At 40.5% G+C, this 14,034-nt stretch overlaps 1 protein-coding gene across 14 annotated transcripts in view; it reads right to left on the minus strand.

The window, feature by feature from the left end:
- MIPOL1 (mirror-image polydactyly 1) overlaps window positions 1-14,034 on the minus strand; it is a 606,483-nt gene that overhangs the window by 33,891 nt on the left and 558,558 nt on the right. For all 14 annotated transcript variants that reach the window (XM_073554200.1, XM_073554193.1, XM_073554192.1 and 11 more), the window contains one exon: window positions 6,100-6,330. In XM_073554200.1, the coding sequence (XP_073410301.1) occupies window positions 6,100-6,330 (231 nt within the window). The remainder of the gene's footprint in view (window positions 1-6,099; window positions 6,331-14,034) is intronic.

The raw sequence follows: 14,034 nt of genomic DNA on the forward strand, positions 1-14,034 counted from the left end.
CTTCCGACACTGATTCTTCTCAGTAACATACTTGTCACAGCTGTGTTAGGAAAAGGTAACCAGGTTTTAACCTGCTCCCCCCCCCTTGATGTGCATTTGCCAAGCTGTATGTACTTCACACCCAGTCTATGCGTCTCGCAGTCACTATTCTTCTGTCCTGTATGGTAGAAGCCACAGTGAAACAGATGTTTCTGTGTTTGTGCATCTCCAGTCTATAGGCAAGAGCTCGGTGTATAAAGGACAGTGACTCTTCTGTCTTACGGTCATTGTGTGAAGATGACGGTGGGTGGGCTTTGTTTTACTGTGTGTTTAAGGGCCTTGTGGATCTTGCATTCCCTAGAAGAGAAGACCCCGCGCGCTCAGTGCCCAGCGGACAACTAAGTAACGTCAAAGCACAAACTTGAGGTGCAAGCATTCTCTCAAATAGCTTCAGTCTTGGATGCTGCTGTCCTCAAAATGTCACCCCTTTATCACAGAGGAGCGCAGTATGGACATTGGACATTTTTCAAAAATTTTAAAATGTAATCTCTAATTTTAAATTGCTGTGGGCCGCCCTTTGGTAGGACATTTAGTGCTGTGTTCCTCCATGAGATGTGCCGATGATTACCAGCTCTAACTTATATTATATGTATGTATAGATTAATATATTATTTTATTTTTATCATCTGTTGTTAACGATAAAGTACCTGCTACCATCAGTATAGAAAACACTTCACATAGCATTTTCCTGAAGAATACAACATTTTTCGTGGCGCTTTTCAGAGCCTTTCAATGTGCCTTTTTTTCTTTGGTAAGAATGCTGCGGACAGATGCCATTTCAACCCCTTAAGGGTGCAGCAATTTTCTTCCTTTTTTTCTATAATACTATTTTTCAACCGATTAATTTTTCTGAATTAGGCTACTTTCAGACTTGCGTTAGGAGGCGCAGCGCAGGGCCGCCGCTAAGCTCCGCCCCCGGCCGTGCCTCCTCCGGTCAGCTCCTCCTATGGGCGCATGACGCTGCAAGTGACCAGCGTACCCTATATTTAACGTTGGGTATGCTGACCGTGCGCTGGTATGATTTTGCCAGCGCGTGTGCCCTTTTGGCGTTGCGCCCAGCGCACAAAAACGCACCGTGTTGCATTTTTGTGCGCTCAGCACAGCACCAATAGGGCACATGCGCCAGCAAAATCATACCAGCACATGGCCAGCGTACCCAATGCTAAATATAGGGTACTGTTGTGAATTCTCTTACTTCGGGGTCAGGGCTCCCTCTGGTAGTTACTGTGGGTAGTGGAGCTGGCCAGATTGACAGAGGTCTGCCACCTGAGGATGATGATTGGAGATCTGGGGTTACTGATTGGAGTATTTAAGTCAGCAGGCTTCCTTCAATCCCTGCTGGTGATTAGTTTTCCTGTGCATTCTGATGTCTGATGTCTCCTGCCCTGATGCTGCATTTTTCAGTTAAGTTGTTCATTTGCTAATCCTTTGCATCTGATCTGGTTTTGCCTCTTTCTGCTTGTTGTGAGGGTCCAGCGTGCTCCCTGCTGGGGGCTGTGCTGGACCCTGCCCCATATGTTACAGCTTGTGTCAGTTTGTTCAGTCCCCTGTTATATTAGTCTATTTTGCTTTGCTACCAGTTCATACCAGAATGCTGATATAGTGGAGGCGAGGTCGTGAGACCTCAGTGTTTTTTGGTACATCAGTCGTGTTGGATTTTTTAGGGTTTTTGCGTGATTGCAGACAGTGTCTTTCCTTTCCTATCTAGTCAGTTTGGGACCCCATCATTTGCTCAGTCTATTTTCTGCCTGCGTTTGTGTTTCATCTTGTCTCACCGACAATATATGTTTGGGGGCCAGTTTAGATTTCACCTTTCTTGCTTTAGGCCTAGCTAGTTCTCCGGATGTGTCGAGGCGTCTAGGGCATCGTAGTTATGCTCCACAGCTACTGGTAGTTGTGTTGTTAGGATTAGGGGTCTGCAATCCGTTAAGTTACCAACCTTTCTGGTTTCCTGGTGGCCTAGCTTATTCCTGCCATCCTCCTCGGTGACCTCTTCATAACAGGGTACGCTGGTCGCATGCAGCGTCATGCGCCCATAGAAGGAGCTGACCGGAGGAGGCACGGCCGGGGGTGGAGCTTAGCGGCGGCACTGCGCCTCCTAACGCAAATCTAAAAGTAGCCTTAGCTTGTTGAGAAAATCACTTTACCCCCAGTCCTCTGCAATCCAATCCCTGTACATCTTCTAAAGTTATTTTCTCTGATGAAGCCCCCTTAAGACTGTCTGGGACATCTAGAAGAATGATGGAAGAAGAAAAGGTGAGCACTACCATGAGTCCTGTGTCATGACAGCAGTAAAGTCTCCTGAGATCATTCAAGTGTGGGGGCTTTTCATCCATGGAGGGATTCACTTACTATTTTGCCTAAGAACATTGTTGTGAACTAAACATCTTCCAAGAACAACTTCTCCAAATGATCCAAGAGCAATTTGCTGATGAACAATGCTTTTTTTCCCAGCATGATGGAGACCATGTCAAAAGTGATAACTAAGTGGCTCGTTGAATAAAACATTGACATTTTGGGTCAATGGTCAAAAAACTCCCCCGTTCTCAATCCCATTGAGAACCTGTGGTCAATCCTGAAAAAGTGGGTGGTCAAACAAAAATCCAGAAATTAGGACTGTTTAGAGAGGAAAGGGAGGCCATCAGTCAGAAGCCGATATCCAGCTTCCAGTTTGAAGGGCAGAAGTCTTGTAAAATAAGGGACACTAAATATTGAGCCATTACATAAACCTGATTTATTTGTCAAACGTTTACAAACTTTCAAAATTCTTAAAATTAAAATTCAGTAACTATAGACACAGCTAACTAAAAGATCTAAAAACGCTTAACTAGTAAACTTTGTGAAAACCAAAGGCTGCAGAGACCTGTGTGTCGTAGGCAGTGCCTTCCCGCCTCCCACCAATCCCATAATAACAAAACACCGACAAGCATGGTTGGCTTGAACAGGTCGGTCACAGTTTATTAATAAGCAGAGAGAGGCAAGTACAATTTGCAATGGACTCATAGCTGGAAGTCCTGTCACTGACTGCTGGACAAGGAAGCTGATGAGAGGTTACGAACCTTGCCCCCCTCTACACTACCGCTGTGACATAATAACAATAACAATGTGAATAATAACTTTGCACAAAACAATTTTTTTTTTTAAATTTAAATTTTAAATAATAGACGCGCCGCACATCCACAAATCTATAAGGGAGGGAGGGTGTGACAAAAGCTTCTAAGGGTCAGCCGAGGAGAGAGAGGAAGACCCCGACCCCAGCACCTGAATTTAACCCCTGAGGGTGTGGTCGGATGCCCCTTCCTCTCTCTTCCCGTTGGGTCAGTTGGGCGTCCCAATTATGGAATCTCCTGGGGAAGTAGTGGGAGGGGGAGGCACTGCACAGAGTTCCTTTCTAGCTTAATTACATGGGGGCTCTGCAGTCAGATGCACGTTTCTTATACAGTACCGTGCCTGCCAAATTGTGTTGATGTCAAAACGATTTGGCCATGATTGTAGATAGGGCAAGCATGGGATTACTAGGACCAGTCCTAATAGATTTATTGCTTGATGAAGAAGAGTAATAACAAAATAAAAATGAAACATTAATTAAATAACATTTTCAGCTCCAGGCACTGATAACTACGGCACAAAGAGCATAGTAATGGTTCTCATTCCCAACATTATAATGATGTGGGTGGAATTATCCTGCTGAGCAAGATCTATTAAAACTTGTTACTTTGGTCACATCAATACAACATATTGATTGCTACTTGGAGGACTTCACATTTAAGCACATGATGTCATTATTTACACAGGAACATGCAGGGGTGGCTCCGAGACATGGGAATATGGACACTTTATTGGGTAACTTTATCGAATGTGTCTGAAAGTGGCTTAATGTGCTTTAGAAAGATGTTGCAAGACTTGTTCCATCATTAATCGTTCTCTACGACATCTGTGGCAAGATGCATTGAAGTAAGTAAATGACTATTGTATAAAGGAATAGCACAACAAGAAAAGGAATAAAATGCTTTTACTTTTCTACTCTCGTATCCAAAAAAAAAAAGGTATTATACTGCAAAGTGAAGTATAGCGGGTAATGTACCCTTCGTCAGGCTGAGAATAGGATATGTGTGGAATGTCTTTCTTGGATTAAAAAAATGCAGAGTGTCCACTTATACCAGTATATGGAGGGATAAAAACACTAATGATCCAATGATCCAGAGAGAGAAAGGGGAAATGACTTTTGTCTATAGGAGAAGGGAGACAGTGGTACAACATGAAGTGGATATAGCGGAATGCGGTGTGAGTTACTAGTGTGAGACATAAGCAGAGAAGGATGTCAGTCATTATATGTCTCTTACACTGGTAATGCCCCCTTACATTTTAAATAAGCCCTGGAGGCAGTTTCTCGGGGAGATCTATGTACGGCCCATAGATCTGAGCAGCTCATTTACATGTGGATTACTCTGAAATAAGATATCAAGGTATCATTTTATTCCACTTCCTATGACCTACATGCTCATATAGATGGCTTAGAAAGGTTGATTCTACTGGAAGATTCCCTTTAATACTAAGAAATATCATAATAGTTACAAATCTATGAAAAAACTTCAATCTTCCTTAAAGGGTGTCCACATGCCATTTTGGATGTGGATTTTTCTGGCTGAAAAATTTAGGTCCAAATATAGCATCAAAAACTGTTTTTTTTTTACTATTTTTTTCTGTGCTTTTTGTATATGGGGACACTTTTTCAGCTTCTTTTGATTCTGTGATCAGACTTGGACCTTTTTTCAAACAGAAACACCTCAGGAATTGACATGTTGCTCCTTTTTTCCCCACTGGAAATAAACATCACCATGTGCACGATGAATGTGCTTTTCCAACTGAAATCTATGGGAAGCTTATTCAAAGAAGTTTGGGATGTGGATTTTGGAGCAGAATTTGTTCCAAAAGCTATGTCAAATAACTCTGTGTGACCATACCTTAACAAAACTGTACAAGTGAAGCCAATGTGCACAAAATGGAATCCCTCCAGAGAAGATCTCTATACATACAGTTCCTTGGCTTCATCCATCTTCCTCTACAGTTGGTGGCCGGAGACAAAATAGGGGATAGAGTGTATGCTATAGAGTTGTACCATGTCAAAAATCAAGTCTTCTCGACAGAGTAGGCTTCCTTAATCGCTAATTTATACTAGCCAAGATACTCAACGAATTTTGACGTTTTGAAAATTACACAACCTTCGTGTAATAGACCACAAATGGAAGTCCAAAGAGCTACAGCAGACACACCTATTCAATAGTCAAACTTCTAAACTTTTGAATCCCCATTCATGAGAGACATTTGTCAGAGACCACTATGGCTAAAACACAAAACTTTGCCCATTCTAGACACATTTGGAAAAGCAATACCCCTTTTGAGGTCCATTTAACAGAATGGATATTTTTATGGATTTTGCCCTGGAGGTCAAGAAAGCTTTCCGGAATGACTTATACGTTGTATATATAAGTTTGTCTTTTTAAGATTTTTAACATCAAGGAACTTTTAGGGACCATTCATCATTGTTTTTATGATTATATTTTTGCCAATTTTTGTGACTGTTTTTTCTTTGTTTTGTGCCATATTCATCTTTTCATTTGTGCCTTAACTTTTTTGTGTGTTCATCTGGGTTTCTTTTGTTCACAATTGTGAGTGGGGTTTACACTTTTCAGATGTTTTCCTCTGTCATTTTTGCATGCGTTTACTCCAGTCCCCTCACCTGAAATGATTTTCTGTTCGCTGGAAAATGTTTAATTTTACAAAATGTGCAATTTTATTTTTTGCTCTAAAATGTGGTAGAAAAGACAACGAAAAAACTATTTTTAACTTTGCGCAAAATTGATGAACCACGTGCACTATTTTAAAGAATTTGGTACAAAAAAACGCAACAAGTACCACAAGAGAAAACAGAAAAGGGACCTAACCCCCCCCCCCCCCAAATGATGAGTAGGGGCTTTGTGTTTTATAGGTTGTAAGATCCACTTGAAGGACAAGTATCTTTTAGAAGTAATTTTCTGAATGGAAGGTAATTGGACTTACTTGTGTGCCTTGTCTTCCATTTCTTTTTGACAAGTGGTTGCCTTTCGCACGGATTCCTTCAGCTCAGTATTCTGACACTGGACTTCATGCAGTTGACGTCCCAATTCCTCATTCTGCTGATGCGTTACTTTAAGAAGCTCTCCTCTGTTTTTTAAAGCATCATCGTATAGGCTGATTGTCCTGGAGAACTGCTCCTTCAGGTTCACTTCTTGAGACAAGGACTGGTGCAAGCTGAAGAAACACAAAGCAAGATCTGTGAGCACTGACGGAAAACCACCTATTATTTATGACAATTCCAAAAAAAATGTTTTAAAGTATATATGCTGCTTGGAGTTATATTTGCGATAACAAATAGATAATCACCAGATTTCGTGCCATATAGAATTGTATATTTTGCACAGTAGTCAATTATTGCAGCTCCTTGTTCCAGGAGAAATAGGAGGCCGCCAATATTGCAAACCAACTTCTTGATGAACCATAAAACCAAAAAAAATGGTTATTTACATTTTCCTAGTAAGAAGTGACCCTGGCTCAAAACTGATGGTTATTAAAATTATATATGACTATAGGAGTAAGATGTCATTAAAGAACCACTCTGGCAGTTTTTTTTTTAATTTTTACCGCCAGAGTAGTATCAGTAATACATTTGCCCTATCCCCTGTAAGTAATATACTTACCAGCCGTCGTCATCTGCTGTTCTAGGTGCCACTCCGGTCGTCTTCTGCGGTTCTCGGTGCCACTCTTGTCGTCTTCTTCTGGTTGTGATCTGCCGGATCGCGCCAATGTTTGTTGGGTGAGTTGGAAGTCAAAACTCTCTGTAAGCCGAGGATCTCATAGACTTATACTGAGAGCTTGTAACTGTTACTTTTGACTTCCAGTCAAGCAGGAGCTGTGGTCATGGGATGGTAGGACAGACTTGTAGAGGCACCGAAAAAAGCAGAAGATGTCGGCTGGTAAGTATAATACTAGGGGCCGGGAACATAGATTAGTGATAACTTTCCAGGGGTGACAAAAAAACGCCGGATTGCTGCTCTAACTTTTGTCTATCACACAAAGAGGTGACTTAAAGGGGCAACAATGCCTCCATAAATTATCACTAATCCACTGAATAGATTATGATTTCTAGATTCATGTGGGTCCCACTACTGTGAACTCTACAGATTGCCAGGAACTTGTGTCCTCTGTTCTCCAATGAGCCATCTTGCAGTCAGGGGAATTGGGGAGCGGCCGGTAACGCACACTGCTGCTGATCCATTCAAAGTCTATGGCACTGCAAAGCTAGCAGTAAGCCGTGCTGCACTCAGCTATCTTTGTATCGTAAGCATCATGCATGACTAGCCGCACCAGTCAACTCCTCCTGGTCTTTGTCCTGTGGCTAGGGGAGAACGAAGAGGGGGGGGATAAAAGTTCCCTATCCTTTTGATCATTGGAGGTCCAATGCTGATCCAACAATTGGACCTTAATACAATATTTGCTACACGTGATTCTAACAACCATGACTAATAGGGCAGAGACACCTTTAGGCCCATCTAGATATGACCACTATAACCTCCATCTATATAAGTTTTTTAGCAAAAGAAAAAAAGTCAAGAATCAGAGAAAAAACAAACAGTGTCTTTCAAAGGCATCATGAAATTATGGGAATTGACACTTCACAATGACAGCTGAAAAGGTCTAAAGCAAATTCTACAAGTTATTACTTAGAAAGTTTACACTAGAGCATTTTAAATCCCAGCAAAAAGTACACAGTAGCCATGTCTTAACATGTAACAATACCTGGCCACCATGCAAAAAGATGACATAGGTACCATATATGCATTATATGAAATTTGTTGCAATTTATTCCATTTTGCAGTAAACTTTGCAAGAATGTAAGATTTGCAGAGCAAACTTAGAAATACATGGATTACCAACTGGCTGCTGATGTATGTAGAAGAAAATTTATTTTCCGTTAATTTATTTTTTCCCCAGAAAAGTGTCATTTGTGTCCATAGAATCTCGTTTTGTAGCTTAGTTATTATGGATTCCATGCACTATGGTAACAGCGAACACTATAATAAGAAATACACTTCTATAAGTATAGATTCTAATGGATATGGTTTACAAAATAATAATAAAAAAAATATCAGAGCTAATAAAGACAAGAGAGAATCCTGGGCCAGCAGAAAATATACATTGCAATGGTTTTCTCAACTACCATTGCAACATAGTCCAGTGTCCAAATCTGCAGGTTTAATCATAAACGGACTTGATTTTCATCCCCAGATTCTTGGCTCTTTAAGCCTCTCCCTCCCACATAAAAATTATAGCACTATGCAGATTAGAATTCCTGTATATCTCATGCAACAGGATGTGTCCCCGAGCTTTCCGGGTGACTCATGAGATGAGCATGCACTTTTATGACAAGCAAAGTCAACCATATAAATGCATTGTTATATTCATAGGAGTAAAGTAATTGGTAAGAGTTTATTGAGCGTCACTAAACTACACTAGGTAAAGAAGCACTAACAACAAAGTTTGTATCCTCTTAAAATATTGCAGTCATCGTATTATAGAGTACTGTGAACTTACAATTGCTCATTTTCCCTTTCTACCCAGCTAATTCTTTGAGTTTCTCTGCTCCATGTAGAAACAGGAAGTCTCTTGTCCCTGCATTTATCATTCCCCTCTTCAACCTCTGACCCAGCTGCTCCCTCCACCCCCTGCCATAGATGTTTGCAGTGACTTATGACTCATACCGGGGAAATTGACCTCCTGTTTTACCATAGAGCTTAGAAAGATTGATTCATGTAGTTGGTTTTTAATCACGTGATGCCATAGACCTAATGGAAAAGTGAAAAATTAGCTGAGTAGAAGGGAAAAATGATGAGCAATTGTAAGTACACAGTGCTGTATAATAAGAGGATAAAAATTTTGAAAGGAGTGCTTCTTTAAAGGACACGGAAAAAGAATCAAAATGCTGTAAATGACATTCAATGCATATGGTGCTCTATAATTTATTCTGGGTTTTTATGGCAACCAAAAGGAATTGAATATCAAACGCCGGTCATACACATTAGATGACTGTTGACTGAACGATGATTTGGCATAAAGCCATCTCAGCAGACTCTCTCATACACAGGAACACTCGATTGCCCGAGCGCTCCTGTGCTCTCATGAGAAAGCCGGAACCAGATATATCTCTGCCGGGGACTTATCTCCGGAATAACAATGGGATCGTTAGTCCAAAATCGGACATGCACGATTGACATCTCTCCCGGCCAACAGTTGGCGGTCTTAAACATATACATATGTACGCGTCAATATCGTCGTACGTACACGTTGAAAGTCCAATGCATATGAAGCTTTTACTGGGTGGATTCTTACTATATCACAAAAAGGGCAATTCACCAACTCTTAAAGGGAACCTGTCCTGTTTGTACATGCAGCCCGATCTGTAGACAGCACGGTGTAGAGCAGGGAAAGCTGAGAAGAATGATATGTAGGTTTGTTAGAAAAGATTAAGTATAACTTATAATTTATTCATTGAAACCCTGGTGTTTGTAGGCAGAAGAGTCCAGTGGGCGGTCCTATTTATACAGGAAACACTGTCAATCATTGAATAGGACTGCCCACAGGACTCTAGCACCAAGCATTTCAATGATATAAATTACAAGTTTTACCGAGTCTTTTCCCAATAAATAAGTTTATCAATCTGATCATCTCTTATTCTATAACATCCCGCCGGCAGATCAGATACCATTTTCAACATAACAGTTTCCCTTTAAATAGCCACCTAGTATTAGACTGGCTGCTTTTAAAATCAGAAATAGGAAGCCATGGGAAATTCTAATCCACTGTTTAAGATATTTTAAGATGGTTTGTTATACTGTAGACAGAATACAGGCTGCCGTAATAAAATCTGCATTCCGACACCTGATTTCCAAACCAAAGAACGGGAGTTTGAAGGAATTTCCCAATGTATTTAAATCAAGTATAACATAAAAACAAAAAAGGAAATGCACTGTAATAATCTCACCTTAGGGTGAAACGCCAGGAAATTCTGCAACTGAAAATCAGTTCTATTCATCTGAATGGGTCATTGCTCAACTTTCTGCAACATAATCCTCAGCATGGGCAGTCACCCTTATTAATTCTATTTCCATCCTGCACCATCTATATCCTTTCTATATTGTCTATACACCACGGCAATGCCTAATGGGATGCAACTTCATAACTGAAGGCATTAATTGGGTGCAGAATAGCATGTTTATTATAACGGTTTATTTTCATGTTTAGTGCATGTTAACATTATATAAAGGGATAATCCAAGGAAAGAAAAAATAATTGCAATACTCTCCAAAAATCAAAATAAAAAAGGTGAGATTTTATTTTTCACTTACACATTTCTGCAGCGTGCTGCAAGTTCCAGCATTCTACGGTTTCCCTGCAGATCTGTCTGGACCCTCCTACAGCCCCTAGAGCACAGCTCCTGCCTCCCATCCCCATTAGTCTCAGGATATCAACAATCACATGATCGAGAGAGGGTGGAAATCTTGTGCTGTTCAGACCATACACTGACGAGAATCTGACCCAAGTGGAAATTAAGTCCATTATCACTCACAAGCACTGTGTTGTTTCGCCATTCCACGGAAAAAAAACTGACCAAATTCTTGTGCCATGTGACGGTTACAGAAGGGTATGTCTGCCTCTGTATCATAAGTCTTATTAGAGCATGTGAGTGTAATAGAGAGAGCTCCCAGTTTAGTCCCTTGTCTACAACCTTAGGCCAAAAAACTATGGAACTTCCAAAATTAGGGTATGTGGACATGACTGCTTTTTCAGTCGGGATCCGCCTGAAAAAGCTCCACAAAAAAATGAAAACAAATGTTATGTGCACACAACGTCCTTAAGATGATGGACTCTTTCATGAAGAGTAGTGATGAGTGAACGTTATCTGATAAAATGTTATCTGAGCATGCTCGGGTGCTGAGAGACCTCGGCCTGCTCGAAAAAAAAATTAGCACCAAACAAAAAAACACAATGATCTAAATCGATAATTGTATAACCAACTCCTAATGACATCAAAATGTCTAGTAAGTGGAAATATAACCACAATAGAAAGAGGATTTTTACAAATGTATTCAATTTTATTGCACATAGGTTATAAAGATATACAAAGTGTTTATAATGAGGTAGATAGAAAATGGCAGAAAATCCCCATTGCAGTGTGTATGTATTTTATGATGGTGTCTTGAAAATATGACTCAACTTTCAGAGAGGATAGGGGTGGAGAAGTGTTTAACAAAAGATTATTTCCCACAGTTCTGCCACCATCAGTGTCTTTATGACTTCATGTTCTCACCTCTGTAGTGGTTCAGCACTACATGGGCACAGCATTATATTTGGCTTTTGCTTGGCTTCATTGTACACAAGACATATTACACATATACCCGTTAATAATGGATTTCGGCAATAGTCTGATAATATTGGTGAGGCCTTGTGATACCTTGTCACCTGTGAAAAGTTATGCAAGAGTTTTTGTTTTGTCCAGTTTGACCTGAAAAATATTCCGAAATAGTGCAGAGTGAGCAGAGGGTCCTGTGTCCGGTAATCTCTCCTTATCTTCGGCACTGATTCTAGGACATGAGTGGGCGTCCATAAATCTGATTACCTTATCACTGACTGGAGTAAACATAACTCCTAAGTACAAAGTCTCATTTCTAGCTTGAAAACAAACCTTAATTTTTAGGCCTATGGTCAAGTGCTACAGAGGCAAATGATTTGTTCCTATGCAGGGTGATCTCCTCTCTTTGCTATTGGTAAAATCTTTCTCTTTTGTTGTAGCAACACATATCCGTGTAGTTCAAAATGATTTCCGGAATGTGTGCAACAATTCAGAGATGGATGATGTGTCACTTCTTGATACAGGAAAGATAAATATTTTTGTACCGTGTTAGCCAGTAGATAGAAAAATATTCAGAATTGAGAGTCATCAGTGGTTGATACCTTTTAATTGATGGTAACAAATTGCAAGCTTTCGAGACTACTCAGGTCTCTTCATCAGGCAAGACTAACACAAAATCTGAAGAATCACATATTTATACATTTACGTGTCTAAATGTGTCACTTCTTCTGATTTTAAGTCTGGCCGAAAGATGCTTTAGTCCCATACACAGGAGCATTCACTTGGCCGAGTGCTCCTGTGTTCTCTATGCTGAATAACATGTCTGCCAGCGACTTGTCTCAGGGAGAACAACAAGATCAGCAGTCCAAAATCAGACGTGTGATCCACTTCTCTCCCGACTATAAGTCGACCGGTGTCCCTATAGACATTAGGCTGTGGGACGAATCCGTCGATATCGGTGGGTGCAGCAGACTTAAGTCTAATGTCTATGGGGGCATTAAATCTCTTGGGGGCTACTGTCTCACAATGTACATAGAAACATTGGCTTATGTCGTCACATTAGATATTTGGAGGAAAGTGATAGAGTGGTGATACTGACTGGAAAACTCCTTTAAAGGAAAATGTTTTAGTAGGAAAGACTCGTTTACTAATGGTGGCCATACTTATTAGATGAATATCTTCCGAACCCCCCAAATTTGGTAAAACTGGCTGACAAATGTATATGGACCCAGTTTGACTTGACCCAGTTTAGCACTCTAACAATGACAGACGATGAGGAAAAAAATATTGGGTATGCTGGATTTAGATCGGCTTCCAACATCCGTGTTTCATATTTCGAGCATGCATCAAGAGCTATAGTTGTATAGAGGTTGTCAAGTTCAGATCAGGGGACCCCCCCAGACAGTCCATATATCACCGTACTTGGACCAAAACACAATATGTGTTACATGCCCAAACTTTTGTCTTCACAGGAGATAGGCCAATGCATCTAGAGGATTAGAATAGTCGACTGTTTACAAAACTCACTTCACCAACCATGGACAGATGTTGGCTTCAATAGTATTGAATGAGCTTACAGGTCAGAGCTAACACATGACAGACTTTATTTTGTCCAAAGCTTTGTCCCATCTCTACACCTTTCTTGGTCTCTTTTCTGAGTTTGTTTTTCTGTCATCCACTATATAGATGCCTCTAACAGTAACTTACAACTATGCAAATGCTATATGTAGTTCTTTAAGCTACTGGATATGGCAGATGATATGCTACGTTAAGTCTTAATTTGACGCTTCAGTCTCTTAACATCAACAAGGACTATTCTTTCAATAATCTCCCCCCAGGCATCATTTACAAGGGGAACGGAAAGTGTTCATACTTCTTTAAATTTTTCACTCTTTGTTTCATTGCAGCCATTTCGTAAATTCAAAAAAGTTCATTTTTTTCTCAATGTATACTCTGCACCCCATTTTGACTGAAAGAAAAACAGAAATGTAGAATTTTTAAAAAAAATTTATTAAAAAAGAAAAACTGAAATATCACATGGTCATAAGTATTCAGACCTTTTGCTCAGTATTGAGTAGAAGCACCCTTTTTGAGCTAGTACAGCCATGAGTCTTCTTGGGAATGATGCAACAAGTTTTTCACAACTGGATTTGGGGATCCTCTGCCATTCTTCCTTGCAGATCTTCTACTGGAGTTCTTCTTTACCTCTCTCACCAAGGCTCTTCTCCCACGATTGCTCAGTTTGGCTGGATGTCTAGGTCTAGGAAGATGTTTGGGACACCAGAAGGATTATGGAGGCCACTGTGCTCTTAGGAACCTCGAGTACTGAAGAATACTTTTGTAACCTTGGCCAGACCTGTGCCCCGCCACATTTCCATCTCTGAGCTCCTTGGTCAGTTCCTTTGACCTCATGATTCTCATTTGGTCTGACATGCACTGTGAGGTCTTATATAGAGAGGTGTGTGCCTTTACAAATCAAGTCCTATCAGTTTAATTAAACACAGCTGGACTCCAATGAAGGAGTAGAACCATCTCAAGGAGGATCACAA

The sequence above is a fragment of the Dendrobates tinctorius genome, unplaced genomic scaffold (assembly GCF_039654945.1).
Source record: "Dendrobates tinctorius isolate UK_male_01 unplaced genomic scaffold, ASM3965494v1 ptg000208l, whole genome shotgun sequence".
Taxonomy (NCBI): domain Eukaryota; kingdom Metazoa; phylum Chordata; class Amphibia; order Anura; family Dendrobatidae; genus Dendrobates; species Dendrobates tinctorius.